Below are 18642 nucleotides of genomic sequence, written 5' to 3'. Positions count from 1 at the left end.
ACACATCAATTGTGATTTCACTTGTTCCTTCGACTCAAGCCGTATACGTAGATTACTGAAAAGAGCTGTTGCCTATCGGGATGTGGGTCGCAGTAATGAATACTGTGTGCATAAACTGGACATTGCAATGAAAGTTACACCTAACTCTGTAGTCCTTGCCATCAAACCTAGCAAACTCAACGCTCGTTCAATGGAAAAGATACAAAGTAGATGGATGTCTTGGGGACTGGGGAATTCCAACCTAGCTGATGAATTGAGGAGGGCTGGATATATGTGAAATATCGAGAGGCAGTCAACAATCATCCATTTTCATGAGCAATGTATTGGATAATCATATTGCTATGATATGAGTACTGCTGTGTTTCAAGCCGGCATCGAAGTAGATATTTGTCCTCATCGTGAAGACTGTCCATTGAACTTAAATCTTACGAAGAAAGTTTCATTCAGATATTCAAGATACAAAGCTATGTAAGAAACTTGATTGAGGATTCAAAACGCCTGAGTTGTGGGGATCACCAGTGGATGTACGGACTTACAGAATATTCTATATAGTTTCAAAAAACGGAAAATGAGTATATATTACAATTAAAAAGCTAATAACTATTACAATTTCGATTATATATATTTTTTATTAATACTAATAATAATTCTATATTTGCTGAATAATTTTATATATCTTTTTTGAATTTTCTTTTATATAATCTTATTCTATTTATCCTATATAAGCTTTTTTAATTCATTTAATATTTTCCATTGTTTTTTTCAAATTTATTGTTTTAATATATTTCAAATATCTTTTATTAAATTCAGATCAGACAAATTAAAGAAATAAAATAGATTTTCGATTTTGTATATATTTTTAAGCTTTTGTATAAGCTTATATTTAAAAAATCTATATGAATTATTATTATTTTTTATTAAAAGCTATTTATACATAAAATCTTTAGAATCTTTTATTTATAATATTTCAATTGTTTTTATATAAATTGAAAGAAGTTTTTTAATATAATATTTTTATATTATAATATTCTTTTAAGATTTGATATTTTTAGAATACAATTGTTTCCTTTTTTATTTTTTAAGTTGTTTTTTATATTCTTTAAGACTTTCAGTTTTAGAATGCTTTTTAGATTTAATAATAGATTTAGATTTATCTGTATATTCTTCTTCGTTTTTATAGAATTCAAGCTTTTTAGCTTTTTTATTAAAAGTAATTTATATTCTATAGTAGATTTTATTGTTAATTAATAAAAGATATTTTAATATATTCTCTGATTTATATCGAATTCCAGCTTTTTGTAGGATCTTCTTTCTTTATAAAAACAGGATCTATATATATTTTTATTGTAGGTCATGAGCTAGTATATGAGTATATGATATATATAGTATATAAAAGGAATTAGACTAGTATTAGTCTATTATGGGAAGCTGGCTCGTATTAATAACTAAATAGCTTATAAAATATATGATTTTTATAAAATAATATATAATATTCTATATTTTCCTTTTATATTCAAAAAAGAAAGGCCTTATTTTATACTTTTTTCCTATTAATCTAGCTTTCTACTATTATAGATCTCTTCCTTTTTCAGTCATTTCATTAGATATAGCTTTTCTTTCTTATTCCTTATTCGATTTTATTATAGTTATATTAATCTAGTTATATATGAGTTGAAAGAGCTAATCAAGAATCGGTTTTCCGGCTGTTCTAGGCTAGTGGCCTTAAGCGACGATCACGTGATATGATCATGTGACTTGGTCATGTGACTTAGTCAGGTGATCCTGTGATTTGCTCCCAGTATACTATACGAATATAGAACTATATATATATACATATATATAAAAAGATGTATTATTATATTATTTTCATATAAAAACAATAATTTTGTTTGTATATATAATGTATTTCCAAAATCCCTTAATAATATTATATTTATATATATTATTAAAAATAATATATTTCTTATAATTTTGATTACTAAATTGCTTTTCTAAATAAATGGTTTTATAATATTAGCTTTAATTTATAAATCTCTTCAAATTCTTTTATAAAAAACAATATTTAATTTTTAATCAAAAATAATTAATTATTACTTTATAAAACTCGATTTATAATTTGTTTTGAAAAAGTGAAATAAATATCTTATAAATATTCTTATCGATTGATATAAATCCTTTTAATTTATTTAAAAGTTTGCAAATTTATTTATAGACTTTTTTTTTAATAAATCTTTTTTTTAAAGTTATTAATGATTTATAGATTTTGATATATTTAATTAAATTAAAATAAAGTATATACTTTCTTTTATACAATATCAATCGAATTTATCAAAAAACTATATTTTTTTTAATAAATCATATTCTTTATATAATTTTCTATTAATAGGAATAATTTTATACTTAATTAATTTTATATTGAATAGTATTTCAAAATTGAATTGATTATTTATATTTTGAATAGTTTATTTTAAGAATATTTTCAAAAAACATGTGTCCCATAAGTCCGTGCACCCACTGGTGGACTGCATAGTGCTGAAAGTTGATTTTCACGTGCTTCAAACATACTGAAGTGGTACCACCATGCCTGGTATGTCCAAGACAAGTTTTACCCTCAAATCAATTATGATCAATAATCAGTACCGATCAATGTCAAGAATAATATAGCAACATCAAAATACGTGTAGCACATTTTCTCTATCCACATTACTCCCGAAGAACCAGTGTAATATGCAGCAGACAAGAATCTGTAAGCCCAGCCCCTAGTATATTATTTTAATATCCTACCGTGTTGTAAAGACTTAGATGATCAAATGCTGCAATCAACTCCAAGAAATTGACAAACACATGCACAGTTTCTGCTTCCCGTATTGTGCGACGTCGACAGTCTATACACGTGCAGGTGCAAGAGCCGTCTGGTACTTTTTCTCCTTACCAGCGCATATTCGCCTTGCGAGATGACTGATTCCTTGGCTTAGTGGTGCGATTATGCATGTGTCCTATTAAATATTCTCCTATTTTCCTTTGATCCATATGGTAGTGGCAAAGCTCTGTAGTACAGATTGCCCAGAACACTTGGCGAAGATGCTGCACGACGAATGGTCGGCCTTGGACAATACAAAATCTTGAATATGATGAATTGGACGTAAAGAAAACAGGCAATAGTCTGAATGTGAAGGTTGGAATTGGCTGGGCATTATTTAGAGCTTCATATTATAGGTGCAAGAGACAAATTGAAAGTCCGTTCGCCATGCTTGACGCACATCGAAATGATTCAGTGAACAACACCAAATCTGTGACTGTGAAGTCAGTAAACTTGACATAAACTTAAGCAACATTTGGATGGTTGAGATTAGATCATCTAGTCGGACTAAAATCGAAAATGGGACCCCGCATCACTGCATAACGTGGGACAAGAACTTTTGATAACTTAAAGTTTATATTGAGTGCACTTGACACATGGAGGTAAAGATTTTGATCGACTTGATTCCCATTGCGATGACATCCTATCTCTTCAGGTGGTCAATTCTAATTCCCGTGTGCCCTCAGCAGATACTTCTCCAAGCTTTGCCTTCCAAGCTATATCCATTGCTTCTTTGAATGCCTCCACAAACTTCCATACATCCTCGAAGCTGTTGTATAGAGGAGCCGGCGCCACTCTTATCACATTTGGTTGTCTTTCATCTACGACCACTCCCCTTAACTCCAGTTCTTTCATGACCACATTCAATAATCCATCAGCAAGTTGGAGACTCAGCTGAGCACCCCTCTGCTCTCTGTCCCGAGGTGTAATGATCGAGAACCTGCTCTTTCCAAAGATCGCTGTGTCTAAAAGCAAATCCTCCAAATAGGCAGTCAGTTCCACAGATTTCGCCCTCAACATTTCCATTCCACCGGCAAGCTTGAACATCTCCAGAGATGCATTTAGACTCGTGATGTCCAGCACACTTGGATTACTCAATTGAAACCCCGCAGCACCCGCTATCGGCACGAATCGATTCTCCATGGCGAATCTCGTATTCTTGTCATTGCCCCACCAGCCACTTAATCTATTTACAAAACCTGCCCCCGGATCTGTGTTCTGTGACGAAGCAGATACTTGAGTGTTCCTTTCATGAATGAACATTCCACCAATGCAACCCGGTCCTGAGTTTAAATATTTGTAAGTGCACCAGGCAGCTGCATCGACGTCCCAATCATGAAGGTAAAGTGGAACGTTTCCGACTGCATGAGCGAGATCCCAAATGACAAATATGCCGAGATCTCGGGCCCGGCGTGTGATGAGGGGTATGTCAAATAACTGGCCTGTATAGAACTGAATACCTGGGAGTATCAAAATCGCTGTATCTTTAGCATGGGTTTCAATGGCTTTGAGTATGTAATCTGTGGAGAGAGTGGGTTCGGTAATTGAACGCGACTCCAGGGTAATCATCGACGTAGCAGGTGAGAGGTTGTGATGCCGGATCTGCGACTCTACGGCGTACTGTATGTAATTTAGCCGGCATAAACGGTTGGTGACGAGCGCAAAAGGGGCGACCCACGTGATCTGATGGAAATGCCTTGCTTTCCAATATGATTTTGTGCCTGCCATTGATATCAGGGTTGTAGAATGCGGACATGAGAAGGTGTAAATTGGCAGTCAAAGTCTGCATTACATTGACCTCCGAAGGTTCCGCACCAACAATAGGAGCAATGTTCTCCGAAGCACTTGAATCTACATGTAGCCATGTTGGCAAAGGCGAATCAGAAAGGGGTTTGAAATGGCCAAATACACCTTGAGTTGCCCAAGTCTTGAGATATTGTTCTATACGAGTAGAGGTAGTACGCGGCTGTAGGCCAAGTGAGTTTCCACAAAGGTAAACACAGGGATCGCCAGGAGAGGAAGTTCGAGACTCTAAGATGCCATTGAGTTAACAGATCCAACTACCTAGAGTAGAATCTCGTACCTAAACTTGACAAAGTCCTGGCTTGCAAATCAGCCGTAGAAGGAATGAGGAATTCATCTCTGATCTGACGAAGAGGATCCTGAGCATCTTGGGACACAGCATATTCTCTGCTGTTCATGTGCTGATCTCGTTGTCCGTGCTGATCCTGTTGCTCATGACCAATATGATTCTCTGGGGAAGCCATGAGACAAAGAGAAACGTAATGTAATTTGAATATGCGGGTTAACTGCACTATTACTCAACGATGGAGAGGTTGCGTTAACCTAGCGGTGTAGCATAGAACACTGTGGAGTACTATATGAAGAAATATGGGATTCGAATTGCGTGCCGTGAAGAGGCTAGGGTGAGTATCAAACACGGTGAATCGGCGCTTATTGAATCAAGAGTCGTTTTTAGCGGCAGGTGACACAATCTGGGGTAAGAGAAACTAACACGGTCCTTGGGAAGCTGGGAAAGTATGAGACTCAATGGTGGAATATTGTCTTATTGACCTTGTTTGACCCTTTGGACCCAAGTAATGGCATGGACCGATGTGTAATGAAAAATGCAAACTCTTAGTCATGAGATTCCATTAAATTCTCAATGTACAATCCAGACCCCGAATGACGACAGGTAATAAGGGATGAGGAAATGCGTTTGTCACAGTCAGGAGACAGATGGGCGTAAAATGAGGTGCTATTGGATGTAGGAGATGAAGTTTGAGTAAGGTTGACGTTGGAGTATGATTTCCTGGGGGTAAGAGAAATCAATTTGGGGAATAGTAAATGGCGGGGTTGACGAAAGAATCTTCTAAGCTAAATTGAAAAGGGGAAAGCGTGATTTGGAAGAAAAGAATGGGGAATTATGGAGAACAATGGCAAATCATGGAGAAATGAATGGGAAAATCTTGATTGATTGAAAGTTGCCATATGGAGAGCACTAGGTACTGTCCCATTACTCACTGCCTCTGTCTCTCACCAATCACATCTCGACTTTTTGATTCGCTTAGGTCATGAATTTGCACGGCTCTCGTTGTTCTTTCTCGCTTTCGTCATTGATTGATTGATTGATTGATTGATTGTTGTTGTTGTTGTTGTTGTTGTTATATGAGTCTCACTATTACTATTTTAATATGGTTCGATCTAATCGAATATCTCTTGAACTTGTTTGAAATATCCTGGTCAACTCTATGGCGTTTTTGCCAAATTTGGAGGTCTGATGGTCATGAGAACGAATATCACGGGATCCGTGAGGGAATTAGTCATTTCGGCCTCGTGTTTTGGAGATCCGCGATGCGAGACTGGGGAAGTGACAGAATCTAGACAGCGAATTTGTGGATTGTGGTGGATAGAGAAAGAGGACTTTGTTCATTCTTCATGGGCCATTGTTTTAGGTTTCAAGAGCTTCTTCTTGTTGTTGTTGTTGTTGTTATTGTTGTTGTTGTTGCTGTTGTTAGAGGAGTATGTAATTATGGTAGTCCGAGTGTTGAACGTAGATTTTGGTTCATGCAACTAAATATGAATGATGACTCGTGCGAGAGAATAACCTACTCGAGTAACCTCTAATCATGAAGACTCTACTGCACATTGAATGTTATTTCTTTTGGCCTTGCGAAAGAACGCTGTCGTGGAGACGGATTATTTGGAAATATTGTCACTGGGTGGACTTTCCGAATGGTTTTTTGGTTTCCTTTCCGTCCCTTTCCAAAAAGTATATAGAGATTGTACAACATGCACCATCCATACTATGAAATATCAGGGTACAGCATATCCTTGGCTTGGTGATGACCTATCCATATATTCCAGAAACCATTCGTGGCTGGGCAAACTGGGGCTTTTACGGACGGACCGGTATTGAGCATTCTCGCATTCAACCAAAAATAGAATCCAAAATTGCCTCAGATCTTCCTTTTGATGACTTGGGGTGCAGTTACTTTTACGAAATCGGCTTCATTGAACTCGAGGTTACCCAAGCAGCAGTAGAGTTTCCCAGTACCCTACGGAGTATGCATTCTCAGCCCTTTCCCGCATGTCCTCGGGAGATAGCTTCATAGGAAACGGGATTAGACCTTACTCCTTACTTTCGAAAGAGAAGGAGATGTTGAAAACTAACCCTCTTTAGGAAGATCAAGTGATAAGAATAGCCATTCTTCTGGAAGAGATATGGAACATGGAACATTCAAATGCCCAACGGAAACATACTTTGTGCCTCGTAGTCCGTAGTTTGTAGTGGATAATTCGGATAATGGAAGAGTGTCTGCGTTTGGACTTTACACAAGCCACGCTGCCACCGCACTGGAGTTTCGATGGATTCAATAGAGGCTGGCACGTACCTAGGTCCGCATTGAAGGGGTGCAATATAGCTCAACATGGTTAAGTAAAAGTCAATTAATAAATCATCCTACGCTGCCATCTACCGTATCTACTATGTATCTATCAGCTCACAGGGGGTGGAGCACAGGGTTGGCCACAGGGTTGCAATATCTAAGATGTGCCTCGAATAACCGCTTACCGACCAGCAGAACCAGCAGAACCAGCAGAACCAGCACGGTACCAGCAAGAGACCAACCAGCAAGAGACCAGCAAGAGACCAGCACGACCAGCAAAAAAATGGATATCCGCTTACCCACTTGAGCCACTTACCCTTTGATTGGGGAAGGAGCCAGGGAGGACAGACGCTAAGGAGCGGTAAACATCAATTGATCGATTTCTTCCTGTACCTTACACCTTGCTAGATCGTCAGGTACCACCAACAAAATTCCCGTCCGAACAACACGAGCGACTAGCCACTAGGTAGGTAATCGTTGCATTGGAACCTGACCTGAACATATGTCAAACCATACCAGAAGCATCCAGAAGAGGGCAAATCAAAGCAATCGACCACTGCATGAGGCATGAGGCATGAGGCATGAGGCACGAGAGGTATGAGAGCTATGAGAGCTATGAGGGGAAAAGAGTGAGAGAAATAAAATCGACCCAAAATTAAAGCCCTCATTCTTGAAACTTTTTTATTACTCAATCGAGACTTTTGAGTTTGAGGTAGGGAAAGTCGGAGAAGAATGATTTATTATAAATTGATTCACTTGCTGCTGCCATTGGAACCTTGAAATGGCAAGCATATCAAGATCAAGATTAAGATCATATCAATATCATATCAATATCAATATCAACCTCCATCATCCTCTACGTTGTTACTCCCTTCATCAACGATATAAATAACAAGAGCATTCCAGCTCTTTCTCGTCTTATCTCGAACTCTGTCTGACTCAGATTGTTCCTTTCTTTTTCCTTTGCCCTCCCCTCTGCCTTTCTCTTCTTATCTTTGAAACAAGCAACAACAATCGCATTGTGTCTGCATATATCACTCAATACGAGGAATGCAAGACGCAAAGACGCATTTTCAATCTATATCCTATTCTTAGTTCTTCACTGTCACCGCTCACCCCCTCTCCCCGCCCAACAATCTCGCTGTCGTATTGTCTGTGGTTGAGCAAAAGATAAGACTATATTCACCCCCTGGAATACACGCATCAAGACGCATCAACACGCATCAAACACCCATCAACACCCATCAACACCCTTCATTCATCGTCTTTTTGGATTGTCAGCCCTGCTTAGTACGTATCCCAAGTCCCGCTACCGTGTTCAACATCCCCTCTAATTTGATCAAATAGGCTTACGGTGACGTGACGATACGTACCCAAAATAAAATAAAAAGTCTTTATTCATTCGATACTTTGCAAGACTCATCAATTCGCCATACGCCATACGGCTTCTAGATCGCCCAATTAAATTGGTATCCACCTCTTGAGCCGCCTTCAAATTCACTAAATCTTTGGAAACCAACCGTTCCTAACCGGGAGCCTTCCATACATTTGACGACACTTCGTGGTTCCAGTAACTTTTTAAATCCAACACAACTACCACACACACCACTTACCAACTTCCATCTCTTGTAAAGTACACTTTTTTTGAAAATACAAACTCCCACCACACCTTTTCCACATACAATTGGTACTGGTGTATGTGATACAACTTTATCTCTCAGGTACGTTTTTCCTCCGTGGCGCAGATCTTCCATTCCTTTTTCTGAAACCCACATAAATTTCCTTATCGCTTCCTATCAAAATAAACGCCTCCATTGCCCTGGGAAACACAGGCTTGGCGCTATCAGGTTCCCTTTTTGCCAATTTGAAGATCGAATAAGTCCAAATTTCTATCTCAAACAACCGCCCTCGGACTATTCTGAGATCAGGGTTGCTCTTGAAGTGGAATCGACTGATAAGCATCCTTCCCTAGCAATGCAGGCAATGCAAGTAATGCTGAGAAATGAAGCGGTCAAGGAATCCAGGAGTTGCATTGTCAACACGATTCCTGACTCCTTTTTCATCCATTAATTGGCCCTTTATTACCGGCTTGCCGATATAGATAGGCGTGGATGACCTGCTGTACTTTTGGGTCTATCATCACTTACTTTTCCCTTTTATTCACATATCTTGTGCAAGTCATCTAGCGGGCGGTGTTATTCTCTACATCACAACCACTAGTCACCATGGCTACGGTTCTTTCCCCTATCAATACTGACTCAATGGGTGCTCTTCAGCAGTTTCCCGCATACGACGAACAGTTCATTCTTTCCACAGAAGAAAACATGGCTACTATCAGTAGTTCAACACCCCGTTCTCCCCATACGTTGGTGGAGCAGATCATCCGAACTCCTGGACGACAACCCTCACCACAACCAACACATTTCAACATCCCCCACAGAAATGGCAATGGAAATGGACACCGCGTTTTGCGTTCCGCCACTGTTGGATATGTTGCTCCAGAATTCGCAGGTAGGACAGAACAGATGGTTAAAGGTAAGTCAACTCTGGCCGTGATGAATGTACAACTCTAATTCCCTGAAGTGAGAGAGCAGATCAAGGCAATGAAATGGATACCGGCTGAACTCATTGACGCACAATTGGAATGGTTCTATAATGAGCTTGGGATCGACGATGTCTACTTTCAGACCGAGAGCGTTGAAGCCGTCGTCAGCAATATAACCTCGCTTTATGCTGCAAAGGTTGCTGCATTTGCTCGCGAAGACAAGCGTCAAGAAATCAGGTTGGACATGGAGTCTTCAGATCATGCCATATATATTGATACTAGCGAGCCCGGTGTGAGTGCAATTGGTGGCCCACGATATGAGCACAGATTAGAGGCCAAATATTTGGATACATCCTCGAATCAACTCTTCCGGGTTGAGAGCTTCCGTTCTACCAGCAACTTGTACAGCGGTTCCGCCCCAACAAAGTCATCGATACGCTGTTACTTCGTCTATCAGTGCCAATTCGTTGACTCTAACCCATCCCCCAGCGAAACCCGCCTAGAAGTCATCAGTGACAGAATGTTTCTAGCAAAATCTACCAACAACACCAAGCAGATTTATCAAGAGATCATTGAGCTTGCTGTCTCTCGTACTGGGCCAGTCATCGAGGTCTTTGATATTGAAGACTCGATTGAGAAGAGATTGGTCGTGGCTTTCAGACGCAGAACAGCCCTCGGATTGTTCAGTGCTCTGAGTGACCTGTACCACTCATACGGGGTAACAAGCTCAAGAAAATACGTTGAGCAGTTCAGCAACGGTATCACTGTCATGAGTCTTTATCTCAAGCCTGCAAGCGACTTGACAACGAAATTCCCTACCCTTGAACAATCTATCCATCAAATCACCAAGGAAATTTCCCTGCTTTACTGCATACCACAGAACAAATTCCAGGCATTGTTTGCCAGTGGGCGCTTAAGTCTTCAGGAAACAATCTATGGTCATTGTGTTTGGGTTTTCGTTCAGCACTTTCTCAACCGCTTGGGCTCTGAGTACTCTTCATTAGTATCTGCATTGGATCCAAACAACAGCTCTCACGCCGAAATTCTATCTACCATTAAGCGCAGACTGCGCACCGAGACTTTTACTGCGGATTACATTCTCGAGATCATCAGCAATCATCCGGAGCTTGTCCGTTCACTATACGCTTCGTTTGCAAACACGCATCTTACCCTCGGCCCAGGATACAGTGAAGACTCCATTCCACCTTCACCATCTGGGGACATTCTCAGCGATAAGGAACTCAAAGAGCTGATCTCGAGGACTGTCAACAATGAACACGAAGACATGGTCATGACTGCGTTCCGTATCTTCAACAACTCCCTGTTGAAAACTAACTTTTACACTCCTACAAAAGTTGCTTTGAGCTTCCGTCTCGATCCTTCATTCCTTCCTGAAATTGAGTATCCCCAGCCATTGTATGGCATGTTCTTGGTTATTACATCAGAATCACGTGGGTTCCACCTTAGATTCAGGGACATTGCTAGAGGTGGCATTCGAATTGTTAAATCTCGAAATCGTGAAGCATACTCTATCAATGCTCGTTCCATGTTCGACGAGAATTACGGTCTAGCCAATACTCAACAACGCAAGAACAAGGATATTCCGGAGGGTGGCTCCAAGGGTGTCATTCTTTTAGATGCCAATCAGCAAGACAAAGCCAGTGTGGCTTTTGAGAAGTATATTGATAGTATCATGGATCTTCTCTTGCCGCCTTCGTCCCCTGGTATCAAGAATCCCATCGTTGATCTTTATGGCAAGGAAGAAATTCTTTTCATGGGTCCCGATGAAAATACTGCTGATCTTGTTGACTGGGCTACTGAGCACGCTCGCAAGCGAAATGCTCCATGGTGGAAATCTTTCTTCACCGGAAAGTCCCCCAAGCTGGGCGGTATCCCTCATGATAGTTACGGCATGACGTCATTGTCGGTCAGAGAATACGTCAAAGGCATCTATCGAAAACTGGAACTGGACCCTAGTAAGGTTCGAAAAATGCAGACTGGTGGTCCAGACGGTGACTTGGGAAGCAATGAAATCTTGTTGAGCAACGAAACTTACACATCAATTGTCGATGGCAGTGGAGTTTTGGTTGATCCACAGGGTCTCAACATGGATGAGCTCAAGCGCCTGGCTACGAAGCGTGCTATGATCTCCGAGTACGATCTCTCGAAATTATCAAACGAAGGTTATCGTGTTCTTGTCGATGAGACAAACGTCACCCTACCCAACGGGGATAAAGTCAGCAATGGTACAACTTTCCGGAACACATTCCATCTCCGTGATACTGGCATCACCGATGCCTTCGTCCCCTGCGGTGGTCGTCCAGCGGCTGTCGACCTTTCCAGTGTCAATAAGCTTATCAAAGATGGAAAATCAACCATCCCATACATCGTCGAAGGTGCCAATCTTTTCATTACCCAGGATGCAAAGCTACGATTGGAAGAGGCGGGATGTATCCTATTCAAGGATGCTTCTGCGAACAAGGGTGGTGTAACATCTTCATCTCTGGAAGTCCTTGCATCCTTGAGTTTTGATGACGAGAGTTTTGTAGAAAACATGTGTGTGGGAAGCAACGGCCAGGCTCCGGAATTCTACAAACAATATGTTAGAGAAGTTCAGGAGACTATAAAGATGAATGCCGAGCTTGAATTCGAAGCCATCTGGCGAGAACATGAACAAACCGGAATCCCTCGAAGCACCTTGAGTGACACAATCAGTGTTGCTATTACTAAACTTGATGAGGAGCTTCAAACATCTGATCTGTGGAGAGATGTAAAATTGAGAAAATCAGTGTTGCTTGATGCCCTGCCGCAGTTGCTATTGTCTAAGATCGGCCTCGACACGATTATGGAGAGAGTAAGTTGACCTGACCACATTGATAAATCACCCAGCTAATATGAATAGGTACCTGACAACTACCTCCGTGCTATCTTCGGTAGTTATCTTGCTAGTCGATTCGTCTACGAAGTCGGCAGCTCGCCTGGTCAATTTGCTTTCTTTGACTTCATGTCGAAAAGATTGGCCAATGTCCGACCCAGGTCTCCCTCTTTGTAAGGGTCGCGAAATCAGTTTAGTGGTTATTGGAGTTTGGTTGTGGGAAGGAGTTATTACGGATTTGTGGAGTGGAGACTCCAGTTGATGCATAGAATAGGTCTGAACAGGCATACATTGACAAGATGCAGAAGCTAGCATCGCACTATTTTGTTTGAGTTTCTTGGCATAACAGGAGTTTGAGTGGTAATGGGCTGAATGAAAATATGGGAAGGGTAGTACAATCATAAACGACTTTCATTTTTCCGTTTGTTGACGGCTGTATGTGCCTATCAGTGGGCAAACAACTAGAAAGTAGAAGTAAAAGGAAAAGCATCTTTCTATCTCTTTGTCACATTTATGTGTAGAGTTGGATATGTAAAATCAATGATTAATATGTTACTCTCCTTGATCTTTTGCTTCGTTCGTTGTTAGAATAGATCGTGGAAGGAATACTTACTCGATGTATGATACTAGGTAGAATTAGTTATAGAATTATACTAGTCTTCAAACAATGCAGGAGAGCATAACTTGAATAGATAATAGCATAGATAATAGCAGGTATTAGGGAAGACCTTGAGCAATCAGACTTCTATTAGCTCTCTTTGAATTCATATCCTCATTTGATAAATCTTTTTAATTTACGTCGATTTGAATAGATTTGAATGAAACTACTAGATTAAATACAACTCTTGATCTAGTCATTATAATTTCAATAGAATAATATAACTCTTATAGCAAACTATTATAAAAGTCTATATATAAAATAATCAATAATCTATATTATAGACTCAAGCCTTAAGAGTCTTATAACTATTTAATTTTTAATTTTAATTATAGTTAAGTTATTCTTTAATTTTAAAGACTGTACTTAAAATAGACCGTTAAGCTTTCTAGATAATTATCTTATTCTAAAAGATCTATTAAAGATATAGTATAAACTCCTATATAAATGTTTATAGAACTTTATAGTTGAAATCTCTCAAGAGATAAGAAAAATCTTAAAGTAATTAAGTAATTAAGTGTATAAATATTAGAATTATATGAATATTAGTCGTTATATAAGAAATAGAGATAAATAACTTTTATTTAAATAACTACTATATAATTCAAGAGAATATAAGCTCTTGTAATAGCTCGTAGTTAAGATCTATTATTTCTTATATATAGCTAGCTTTTTGAATAAAATAAGATATTAATAATTAGAATATATAGACATTAGAAACTATATTATTTATATTCTTCTTAATATAAATAGTTTTAAAAAGTATCTTTATTAAAACTATAGTTTTTAAAGATAGAACTTATTGTCTTAACTATATAATATTAATATAATACATCTTTCGATTATAATAGCGTATGCGTTACTATTATAAGTAATTCGTATAGAATAATATTATTGTTAAGGTACGGGTAAAGACTTATATTGTACTATAAGGGTGGAAGAGCTATAGAAGGGTAAGGCCCTCTTATAGGAAGTAGGGTACGCTAATGGTATATACCTGAGGCATGAAGGCAATGTAGTTAACGTCGTGACAGTATCCCTCCCTTAAGATTTACTTATTCCAAGTAAGCTAAAATACAACCCGATTAATTTTACCAACTTTTGATAAAATTGTAATAAAAAACTAATTCATAAGACTAGTTTATTATTATATTTAAATTAAATAAACAATGAATTTGATTAAATAAGAATCTAAAATCTTTTAAAATAATATTAAAAAACTCTGATTTCCGTTATAAAGTTGAAATGAATTTTTCTAAGATCTATAGTTAACTAATAATCTTTTTTCAATTTATCCCATTTTCGTTTTAGAATTATACTTGATATAGGATTATTTGAGATAATAAATCTTTTAAATCTTATTTATATAAAAGGATTCAGTTTATTTGGATTTGCTAAATGAAATATAATAATCATTTCCTTCTGATCTTTGAAATCTTTAGTTGATTACTATAATAATAAATAATATTTCCATTTGATTTGATAATGAAATCTGTTTTCATTATGATAATCAAGTAATTTATTAAATTCCTATTATTTGGTTTTTTTATTTATATTATTATCCCTTTTCAGAATTCAATTTTAGTTACAATGAGATTCTGCTTTATTAATTATAGCTTAATTGGTTAATCTAACTAAACTATAAAGTAGTTTAAATAGTGAATTATAGAATATTAGAAAGATCTTGAAAATAATGAATAGTTGAAATAGGTAAGTGTATTTATAAACTTTTAGAATCTTATAGAATCTAATTTATTTATTATCATTTTTCTTTATAAATTGGTTAGTCTTTATATTCTTAATATTAATTTATATCATATCCTCTTTTTTATATAGAGAGATATTAATATATATTTTGTTTATATAATCTTTATACTTCTGAATAGTTTAAATAATTAAAACTTTTAGTTTTATCAAAATAATATTAAATTGATTTGTGATTTTGTTAGTTTTTAGGAATTCGTACTTTTGTTGATGTAAAAGGTTTAATGGAATAGGTAAGGAGGGTTTGATTCTAAGTTGTGAATAGAAATTATAGTTAGTAAAGAATAGAAATATATTAATAATTTCTGAGATAATATTATTAAATGTAAATTCTGTTAATGGTAATTAATTATATCAGTTATTTTAATAAAAGTTTATAAAAGCTTGTAAATATTATTTTATTATAATATTAAATCTCTTTATTTGATTATTCAATTTGGGGTGGAACAAGGAAAATCGTTTTAAGATAATTGATAAGTATTTAGAAAAATGTATTTAAAATACTAATATAAATTATAAACCTTTATTAAATATAATATTATTAGGTGTATTATACAAGTAATAAACTTTTTTAATAAAATAATCAATAAGTTTTTTTATAAATAATTCTATTATTAATATAAAATAATGTATTTTTATTAGATAATAGATGATAGTAATTATATAATTGTACTTATAGCTATAATATTCACAAATTAGTAATAATATAATATAATCAATAAAGATATTAAACTAGAATTAGAATGGAATTAATAAAGATTTAAGGAATTCGGGAGCTGTAAGGTAAGAAAACTTTGTATAAAAATATAGTTGATAGACTTATATATAAACTTTAATCTTTTTTATTATATTAGACTATTAGTATATACAAGAAACGAGATTAATAGTCTTAATACAATCTGGGTATTTAGCGGGCCTGGTTGAATATATTTGATAAATGATTTGTGTATAGAGTTTGGTAAATAGGGGAATGAATAGTTGATTTTGATAGAATATTTGTTTATTAATTAATCTATAATTTTGAAGAATTATCTGGAGGTTTTTTCTAATTATTAGTGGTTAATAACGAGTAATGGGATTCTGAAGTATTTTGTATATGCTAGTAATTAATACGGATAAATTATATACTTTATCAATAAGATTATTGATTAGCTTTTTGATATTAGAAATAATAATATTCATAAAGGCTATAATAAGATTTGTAGTATTATTTACTTATCTAATAAGATCTTTATATACAATTACATTAAATACTTGTTTTGAGAGTATTATTTATAAGCAATTCTTAATTCAATTATTATTAGGATTAATATATACAAAGTAATCTTTTGTCTTTCGGTTAAGAGTATTAGAATGAATTGTTTTATGATTTGATTGATATATAATACAAAAATTGAATTCTAAAAGGAATTCTGTTTATCTTGTTTATCTCTAATTTAGCATTTTTATTAATATAAAGTACTTTAAGTTTTTATAGTTGGTAATAATTTCAAATAGTTTCTAAGTTTTATATAATTTGGATTTTTATTTTTTTAAAAACTTAATAATTATTAGTAATTTTTTATTATAAATCTTATAATTATATTTAGTTATACTATATTTTAATAAAAAATAAGTAATTAATTATAATTGACCTTTATTATTATATTGAGAGATAACTTTTTCTACAACCTAATTGAAAGTATCTATCTCAACAATTATATAATAATAATAGTCGAATATAGTAAGAATTGAAATAAAAACAAATATTTACTTTAGATTATTAAAGGTAGTTTTGTAGTCAATAATCTATTATTATATAAACTTCTTTTTCAATAGGTAATTAAGTAATTTTATAATCTTAGAAAAATTATAAATAAAGTATTAATAAAAATTAGCAAATTTAAAAAAGCATTAAAGATCTTTTAATTTTATTAATAACTTTTAATCAAGAATTGTTTTGATTTTATCTAAATTCATTTTGATCTTATTAAATATAATAATTAATTTGAGATATTTAATTTATATAATTTCGAATTTGTATTTCTTAATATCAATTTGTAAATCAATATTAATCAATCTTTATATAATCTTATAAATCTATTTTCAATAATTTGTAATATTAATAGAGTAAATCAAAATATTATTTAAATATATAATACAATTCCTATTTAAAAAATCAAAAAGGATATAATTAATATAATTTTGAAATAAAATAAAAATATTATAAAAATCAAAAGATATTATTAGAAACTCGAAAAGGTTAAAGTAAATTATAAAAACTGTTTTCTATTTATATCCTTCTATAATCCTTAATTTATTAAATATAGTTATAATATTCAATTTAATATAGACTTTTATATAATATAAAGTATTAAAAGTTTCTTTAATTAATAGTAGAGAGTATCAATTCTTGATAATAATATTATTCAATTTATAATAATCTTGATAAATACAAATATTTTTATTAGACTTTGTAGCTAATAGAAGTAAAATAATTAATCTAAAATAGGATTTGTGGATGAACTCTTTATTCAAGTTATTGTTAAATCATTTATATATAATCTGGAATTCGGCTGGGGATATTAAATATTCTTTGTTATATAGTAATTCCTTATCTAATATAAGTTTAATCTTATAATCCTAGGAGTGTTTAGGGGAAAGCTTATTAGTAAACAAGGATAGGAATTCTGTATATAAATTATGTAGTCAAAATAATAATTTGCTTTAAATATTAGTTGTAAATAATATTGAGTAATCGATTTTCTTTATAAATTTTTTAATATTACTTTTTATAATATTATAGTATAGCTGAATAGGATTGTTTATTAGTATTTAATATAATTTATAAATAATATCTAGCTTATTTTAAATTAGTTTTATAATATATATATTCTAATCTTTATAAAACTAAATAAAACGAGTAATAATAAGATATCTAATATTATTCAATTTTTATTGAATATTATACTTTTCACTAAACTTTTCTAAAGATATTAAAGTTAATAAAATACTTCTCGAAGTAAATTTAAATGTTTCTAATTCAGATATTTCTGAGATTTCAATAATAGATTTAAGGATTACAGATTAATCTCGGAATAATAATAAAATGATTTTAAAGCTTTCATTAATAATTCTTTTTATAAAAACTGATTTTGGAATAAGCTTCCATAAAAAAGGTTTAGAAATATCAAATATAATTTTATTACTTTTTAACAAAATTATTTTTTAATTATTTACTATATCAGGAATAAAGGCTATCTTTGAAATAAGTTTTTATAAAGGAGGTTTAAGGGTATTCGATATAATTTTACTACTTTTTGGTAAAGTTATCTTTTAATTATTTTCTATATCAAAAATAATAGTTGTTATAATATTAGCAGAGCAGTAATACCTTGAGCAATATGTAGATATAAATTTGAGTATTATTATTAATTAATTGATAGTAGGATTGTGATATTAAAGTTATAAAAAATCGAGAATTATAGAATCTGTAATTAATAAAGTGATGATATAGAATAAATTTATCTTTTTGTGATTATTAATTTGTATATTCAGAAGTGTATATTAAGA

General features: G+C 34.1%; 2 protein-coding genes across 2 annotated transcripts; one reads left to right on the top strand and one right to left on the bottom strand.

The window, feature by feature from the left end:
- Positions 1-3511: 3511 nt before the first annotated feature.
- EAE98_008567 (uncharacterized protein) lies at positions 3512-5127 on the bottom strand (the record flags this gene model as incomplete). The annotated part of the gene is made up of 3 exons (XM_038956190.1): positions 3512-4480; positions 4539-4891; positions 4944-5127. 3 exons carry the CDS (start codon positions 5125-5127, stop codon positions 3512-3514), a joined length of 1506 nt encoding a protein of 501 aa, XP_038807271.1.
- A 4346-nt stretch (positions 5128-9473) lies between these two features.
- EAE98_008566 (uncharacterized protein) lies at positions 9474-13420 on the top strand (the record flags this gene model as incomplete). The annotated part of the gene is made up of 3 exons (XM_038956189.1): positions 9474-9783; positions 9832-12647; positions 12696-13420. The coding sequence occupies 3 exons, from the start codon at positions 9474-9476 to the stop codon at positions 12843-12845; spliced, it is 3276 nt and encodes a 1091-aa protein (XP_038807270.1). The 3' UTR covers positions 12846-13420.
- Positions 13421-18642: the final 5222 nt, after the last annotated feature.

Source organism: Botrytis deweyae (genome assembly GCF_014898535.1).
Source record: "Botrytis deweyae strain B1 chromosome Unknown BDEW_023, whole genome shotgun sequence".
NCBI classification, from domain to species: Eukaryota; Fungi; Ascomycota; class Leotiomycetes; order Helotiales; family Sclerotiniaceae; genus Botrytis; species Botrytis deweyae.
This window is presented reverse-complemented; position numbering and strand designations above follow the sequence as displayed.